Below are 7,615 nucleotides of genomic sequence, written 5' to 3'. Positions count from 1 at the left end.
ATCGATTAAATACTTGCTGAACAAAGTAAACTGTCTCTCCACCGCCGGGCTGAGCGCCCACTCGAGATCTGGCCCGGAACAAGGGCGAGACTGGCTCGCGGGTCCCACACTCCGTGTAAGGGGTGGACAACACCCCACACGCCCAGGCCAACAGGCAGGGCTAATCGAGGACCGCGTTAGCCACCTCAGCCCGGCCCTCGGCGAGCCGTCTTCTCGCCTCCGGCCTGCAGGAACCCTACCTGACCAGCCCGGCCCCGTCCCACATCCGCCGACACGCCCCTTCCGGCCTAATCCCCGCCCCTCGAGCACCGGCCCCGCCCCATAGGCCCCGTCAGTGGCCCCGCCCCGCCGCGAACCGGCGCCCGGTCCTCTCAGCGCCCGCAGGCGGCCGCGTCCACCCCCGACGCTCTGAGGTCACCGACGGGGCCGGCCCGCGGGGGGCGGAGGGACGGAGGGAAAATGGCGGCAGAGGCCGGATATTGGCGCCGCCTCCCCCAATCCCGGAGCCGGCGCAGATGAGGCAGCTCGGCTGGGGCCAGCGGCGCTTTGGAACCCGAGGTGGGGGGACCCTGGCGGTGGGGCCTGGTCCTGCTATATGCCGGCGCCTCGGCTAGAGTGAGTGGCGGCGACGCCTCTTTCCTCCGGCTCTTTCCCTGTCGCTGCGAGAGCGAGCGGGCGGCGGAGGCGGCGGGGCCGGGATGGAGGACGTTAATTCCAACGTGAACGCGGACCAGGAGGTGCGAAAGCTGCAGGAGCTGGTGAAGAAGCTGGAGAAGCAGAACGAACAGCTGAGGAGTCGCTCTGGGGCCGTGCAGGGCGCCGGCTCCCTCGGGCCCGGCAGCCCGATTAGGGCCGGCGCGTCCATTCCCTCCTCCGGCGCGGCGTCTCCTCGGGGCTTCCCCTTGGGCCTCAACGCCAAGTCGGGCGGCGGGGCCGGGTCGGGCGCGAGGCGGACGAGTAGCGAAGAGCTGCGGGACGCCACCTCCTTGCTGGCGGCGGGCGAGGGCGGCTTGTTGGACGAGGTGGAGCCGCTGCGGCCCGACGAGCTGGAGCGCCTGTCAGGCTGGGAGGAGGAAGAGGAGAGCTGGTGAGCGCGGGGCGCCGGGTGGGAGCTGGGCGGGGACGGACCCGGGGGCGGAGAGCGTCCTCTGAGGGTCCTTCTGGTAGGGCGCCTCGCTTTGTGTAGTCGGGTCCGCTCTCCCGTGGGGACTCGTGGTTTTCTTGCTTTGGCAGAGGGAACCTCAGCTGGAGTTGGGGGTTCGAGGCGTGCGCAAGTAACAGGGTTGTAGCTCGGTCTCCTTTGGATTGTGGACCTTCTGGGTGCTGGACCCTATTGGGGTCTGTGGATTGGGGCGGCTTGAGAAGGGCTGTTCGCCTGGGAAGGAGTCGGAGGTGGGAAACTGCTTTGTAGGCCGGGTCCTGCTTTGTGTAAGATACTGGCTTTCGGATGGTGGCCCTGGGCATTTTGGATGTAGGAGTGGGGTCTGCTTGATGAGGTATCACCAGGTGTGGGGGGTCGGGGGCAGACCAAAGTCGTCTACGTCTATGCAACGGTTGGTGTTTGGGACCCATGTCTGGCAGGGACGGGGAGACCGTGTGAATCAGCACTCCCCTTTGGGTAGTGGGGTAAAGCTTGCTTTGTGTGAAGAGGGCAGAGGATGGTGCTGCTTGTTTTCTTTTTTTTTCTTTTTTTTTTTTTTGTTACTCTTTGTGTGAAAAGTCAAGGGTGGAACAAGAGCCCTGGCTTTTATTTTCTAAAAAGAGAATTGAGTCTGACGTTTTGCAGAGCTCTAAATTGACAGTTATCCATCTTTCATTTCCACGTTCCTCCTAGGGGCAGAGAAAAAGAGTCCTATTTAAAAATCTAAACCAAAGCTGTATTGTCATAAGCCACTGCTTGATGAAATTGTGACCCCCCCCACCTTTATATTACTTTCATAAATAGGACATGGGAGGCTTTTCCCCTCGTTTTATTATAAAGATGTGTGTGGGAAATTATTTGTCTTAATTAATTTTTCTTAAAGTTTTAACTTTTAGCTAAAATATCTCTGCTCTATTGAAATTAAAACTTCTAACTTAGTGAAATCGAAATCATGCATAGACTCTGTTATTGTAGGGTTGGAACTTTTCATTGTTCTGAGGTAGTTAAGAGCTTTCCTGGATTCAGGCCCTGGTTTTGCCACTTACTAGCAGTATGACCTTGAGCAAGTTACTCTGAGGCTCACTTTCTTCTTCTATTTGATGAGGAAAATAATAGCACTTACCTCTATAGAGTTATGAAAATTTAGTAAGATAATTATGTATGCATTTAGCGCTGGATCTGGCACATAGTAAACTGTCTTAAAACAAGCTGCTATTTGTTACTCTTAAGCCTAGTTACTTAAATCAAGAAACATGATGTTCTTGTAAATCAAGAATCTTACATGATGTTGTAGGAGATTCTGGAGATTCTTAAGTGTTGATCCCTGTTCATAAGGCAGTTACAGTCTTGTTGAGAACTAAGTTTTGGGCAGTTAAATAAATTAGAAAGTGTACAGTGAATTACCCAAAGAGTGATAGAACAAAAAGTGCTGACAGTACTCAGTAACTGGGAGAAAAATAGTGGTCCAAAGTAGTTGGGCCAGACTTTGAGGAGGAGGTGGCTTTGCAGTCTGGAAGTGAGTAAAGAGCGGGAAGGGCATTTTGTGCTCTTGACAGCTAAAAGAGCAGAGTCAGAGGTATTCGTAACTCCCAGTTAGAAAGATTTGAGTAACAGGATTACTCTTGAGTATATGATGGCAAACCTTTATTACCAAGTGATATCAAATATTAGAGCTGACTATGGTAGTGACAGTTTTTGATATAAATGTGAAATTACTTTCTCCCAAAGGAATCTTGGGTATGCATGCACTTTAAAAGAATCCAGAATCTTGTAAATATTGTCACATGGCTCTTGCAAGTGATGATAATAATGATGCTCATAATAATGAGGATTAGCTGCACCCATCAGCCCATTTTAGATTATGTATTATTAGAACACATTGAGTCCACTCGGAGAAGCCGATTAAGTCTTTGACTGCTTTGGTTCCTGAGCATGAGTTTTGTTAAGGTAAAGTCAGTCTTCCTTAAATACTGTGCCAGGAGTTTCTTTTGACCAGATGATTCCTGCTTACTGCTTTGATCCTGGCTTCATATCTTGATCTTACAGGTGTCCTGTACTTTTTCTGAGATTTGTGTGAACTGTAAGTTGGATATAAATAATATTTAAAATGCGTTGGGGTATGTGATTAGGGTAAAAGTTGTAGGGGGTGGATGTCAGTGGCAGGAAGATTCAAAGGCAGTATTTTTTCCTTTTTTAGCAAGCTAAAAATCTACCTTCTGTAACTTCTAGCTATTCACCTTCCTTTTCATCTAGAGGAATGTTTCCTCCCGAGTGTATGTGCCACAAAGTGCTAGTTCTGAAGATGTCAGTAAGTGCTATGTAGAAAAAAAGTGGGTGGGTTCCGGGATGGAATAAGTGTGGGAAAAACTGATTCTACAAAAATAAACAGTTTTCTTTAATGCTGGGCTCTTGGAAGTGCTAATGTGTTTTGAACATTGTAAATCTCTAGGGAGTATGGTTTGGTCCTAAACTTAATTGAGCTCCCAAGGAACTAGTATCTTATGGAACGCACATAGAAAATAGTGCTCTACAGCAGTCACTTTCACACTTTTTTTTTTTTTTGGACCCAGCTTCATGATAAGAAATACATTTTAACTGATAATCAGGAATTCACATGTATATGAATAATGTATATGAATAACTGAAGCAAAAGTTTGACAAAATGTTGATTACTTTTACTACAAGTGATGTGTTCAGGTATTTTCCTTTCTATTCTATTTCATTAGAATAAGAATGCTGGTAACTACCCAGCTAAGCTGATTTTGTGACCCATTAATGAGTTGCAATTCTCACTTTGAAAAACACTGTTCTAGAATAACTCAGAAAAGCTTAGGGATGAGAACTAACATCATTGTGCATCACAGTGTGTCATTCTGTGCCAGGCAGCTTATAAATATTTTTTGCCTCTAATTTTATACATTTATGAGATAGGTAGCATTTTCTAGGTAAGAAAACTAATCTCTCTCCAAGCATCAAATAACACACTAAATAATGGCACCAGGGTCTGAATCCAGGTCTTTATACATCATAGCCTATGCTGTTCCCACAGTATTTTGCTTTTTCCAAATATAATCTCCTTTTCACATGAATGACCTCTTCACATATTTGAAGACTACTGTGGTGTCACTGCTGACTCTCCCACACACTGTGAGCATTCCCTTGTCTTTTTCAGAGTATATAATCCCAGTTTGTTTTATCATTCCTTAGATAATGTAATTTTCTGATCCTTCAATCATGGTTTTTCTTTTTCTTAATTAACTCTAAATTGTTCATTGTCATTATACATGGTTCCCAGAGTTGTACCCAGCATTTTAGATGATATTTGATAAGATGGAGAGTGTGGTGGGTATGAACCAAATGCTGTTTTTTTTTTTTTTTTTTTGACTAAATACTTCATTGCAGTTTTAACTTCTATTACTTATGCTTAATATGAGCCCGAAATATCAACTTCTCTCCCATATATTTTATACATAAGATGATAAACTGAGTCTTCCTAACTCTATTTTTTATGTAATGGATTTTTTTTTAGCTTAAATATAAGGCTTTCATTTTACATTTTTTTAGTTATGCTTAGATTAAATATAAGGCTTTTAAATTTCCTTTTGTTAGTTTTTATTTAGACATTTAATATTATCCTTTCTGATTTATTTGGTCATCTTTATATTTGGTAGGCATATCTACCGTGTCTTCTTTCAAATTATTGATAAGAATAAATTCCTCTGGGCCAGGTATGGTGGCTCACGCCTGTAATCCCAACACGTTGGGAGGCCAAAGTGGGCGGATCACGAGGTCAGGAGATCGAGACCATCCTGGCTAACACGGTGAAACCCCGTCTCTACTAAAAATACCAAAAAAAATTAGCCAGGTGTGGTGGCACATGCCCGTAGTCCCAGCTACTTGGGAGGCTGAGGCAGGAGAATGGTGTGAACCCGGGAGGCGGAGCTTGCAGTGAGCCAAGATCTCGCCACTGCACTCCAGCCTGGGCGACAGAGCGAGACTCCGTCTTAAAAAAAAAAAGGGATAAATTACTCTGAAGTGTGCACATCAGACTCACTCTAGATTAACACCAGTCTATTAAACAACACACGTGGTTGTTCAATAATTACTAGTTCTATCTTTTATTGTCAGGCTCATATGACATTTTGTGTGGACATTATGAAAGATTTTTGTCAAATGCCTTGCTATAATTAAGCTATTCTCTGCCTATAAGATTCTCAACTACAGTGAAGAGTACTACATTACTATTACCAGCCTATTAAAATAGCCATTGCAGTTGATTTGTTTGGACTTGTTTATGATGAATGTTCTAGCTAGCATTTCATGTATTCACTTTTCTTCATAGACTTTTTTAAATCCAGTTTTGAATTTTGCAAAGAATCAATATGGTCTGGACTTTCTAGACACTGCTTATTTTTTTCTTTAGAAGTTGCCATATTTCCTTTCATCCAGACTTTTGATCCTGCCCATGTTCACCATTATATTAGTGATAAAATTTCTATTCCTTTCCATCATTTGGAGTGGTAGGCCTAAGCCCATTTTAAGCTACATTCTGGCTCACTAGATCAATTTATCTTAGGTTTATGAAGACACTTCAAATTCATACTGACTTCTCATCAATAACTTTTGTTGATAAATGTCCCATTTCAGAGCTAGGTAGGTATGTGGTTTTTATACTTCTTTGTCACTCATGGCTTTTCACTGCTGAGAGTTGATTATTGTATGACCTCTTTGTTTATGTATGCCTTTTTAGAGGGCCATTGGTAAAATTTGCCTGTAATTTAATTTGGTAAGCCTAAATTAATAAAGCAATTTGTGTAATTATCACCACTTATCTGAATAGTTTGGCAGTCATTCACTGATTAACATACTAACATCTTGGAAAGTTTTATGTTTTCTTGACTCTTCTGTACCAAGGAGATGTTATTTTAAAGTAATGTGGTTTGCGTATGTGTGTGGGTTAGATGAATCAGAAGTTAAACCTCTAATAAGCTTTCTATTTCCCTTTTTTTTTTCTTTTTTTTTTTTTTTTAAGAGACAGGGTCTTCCCATGTTGCCCAGGCTGGCCTCAAACTCCAGGCTGGTCTCAAACCTCAGCCTCCCAAAGTGCTAGGATTATAGGCATGAGCCACTGTGCCTTGCCCTCTATTCCATTGTTAGCAGTGGTTTTCCAGTCATTCTAAAATGGCTTTAAATTTTTTTCTTTAATGGAACAAATACTTAGAGTACCTGTGTGCAGCACAATGTTGGGAACACTGAGAAACATGATAATGCAAGTTCTTAAAAAATAGAACTTGGCCAAGCAGGGCCCCATGCTTGATAAAAGTATATTACAGTCACTGTGATGTGCTCGTGTTGTATATGCCAAGCATTTTGCAAGACAGCAGTCTGCAGCTTTTTTGGCACCAGGGACTGGTTTCGTGGAAGACAATTTTTCTGTGGACCAGGGATGGGGGTATAATCTACAGCTCACTGCAGCTTCAATCCCTTCCCACCCCCCACCCCCAACCATTCCCCGGCTCAAGTGATTGTCCTACCTCAGCCTCTTGAGTAACTAGGACCACAGGTGCGTGACACCACGCCTGGCTAATTTATTTTTTATGTTTTGTAGAGACAGGGTCTCACTATGTTGCCCAGGCTGGTCTTGAACTCCTGGGCTCAAGTGATCCACCTGCTTCATCCTCCCAAAGTGTTGGGATTACAGGCGTGAGCCATCGTGTCCAGCTCCTTTACACATGTTAAATCATTTAATGTGTACAATTTGGAGTTGTAATTATTATTATTGTTTTTATTGTAAAATGTACATAACAAAATTTACCATGTTAATAATTTTTAAGTTTACAATTCAGTGGCATTAAGTACATTCACAATGTTGTGCAGTCATCACCACCATCCATCTCTGGACCTTTCATCTTCCTCAGTTGAAACTGTGTACCGATTAAATAGTAATTACCTCTTCCCATGGACTCCAGCCCCTGGCAACTACCATTCTACTTTCTGTGTCTATGAATTTGACCACTCTAGGTACCTTGTATAAGTAGAATCATTCAATATTTGTCTTTTTGTGTCTGGCTTATTTCATTTAGCATTGTCTTCACAGTACATCCATGTGGTAGAATGTGTCATGTTATTCCTATTTTACAATAAAAGAAGCTACACCCCCCACAGTCACATAGCTAATAAAGTGAAATTGAGATTGACACCAAACCTAAAAGTCAAGTCTGATGAAGAACTATTGATCTTGATTTATTTAGCCTGTAGATATTTAGCTTGGGTAAGAGAACCTTTTGAGTATTTCAAGGACTCTAATAAGGATTATTATGTAACTCTTCATCACTAGACTAATAGGTGTAAATTAGAGGCAGGCAAATTTTGATTTCGTAGAAGGAAGAATTTTTTAATAGAGCTGTTTTTGGATGATAAGGACTACCCTAAACAAATTTTTGGAAATAACCTTCAAAAGACTGCTGAATGCTC

General features: G+C 43.4%; 1 protein-coding gene across 4 annotated transcripts in view; it reads left to right on the top strand.

The window, feature by feature from the left end:
• Positions 1-289: 289 nt before the first annotated feature.
• SLAIN2 (SLAIN motif family member 2) overlaps positions 290-7,615 on the top strand; it is a 77,278-nt gene continuing 69,952 nt past the window's right edge. For 3 of the 4 annotated variants that reach the window (XM_010366450.2, XM_030919566.1, XM_030919558.1), the window contains exon 1: positions 370-1,087. In XM_010366450.2, the coding sequence (XP_010364752.2) occupies positions 699-1,087 (389 nt within the window). In that variant the 5' untranslated portion in view covers positions 370-698. Of the gene's footprint in view, positions 1,088-7,615 lie in introns of all 4 variants that reach the window. The other variant, XM_010366458.2, reaches the window with a different exon arrangement.

The sequence above is a fragment of the Rhinopithecus roxellana genome, chromosome 2, assembly GCF_007565055.1.
Source record: "Rhinopithecus roxellana isolate Shanxi Qingling chromosome 2, ASM756505v1, whole genome shotgun sequence".
Lineage (NCBI taxonomy): Eukaryota > Metazoa > Chordata > Mammalia > Primates > Cercopithecidae > Rhinopithecus > Rhinopithecus roxellana.
The sequence above is the reverse complement of the archived record's forward strand: the minus strand, read 5'-3'. Positions and strand labels throughout refer to the sequence as shown.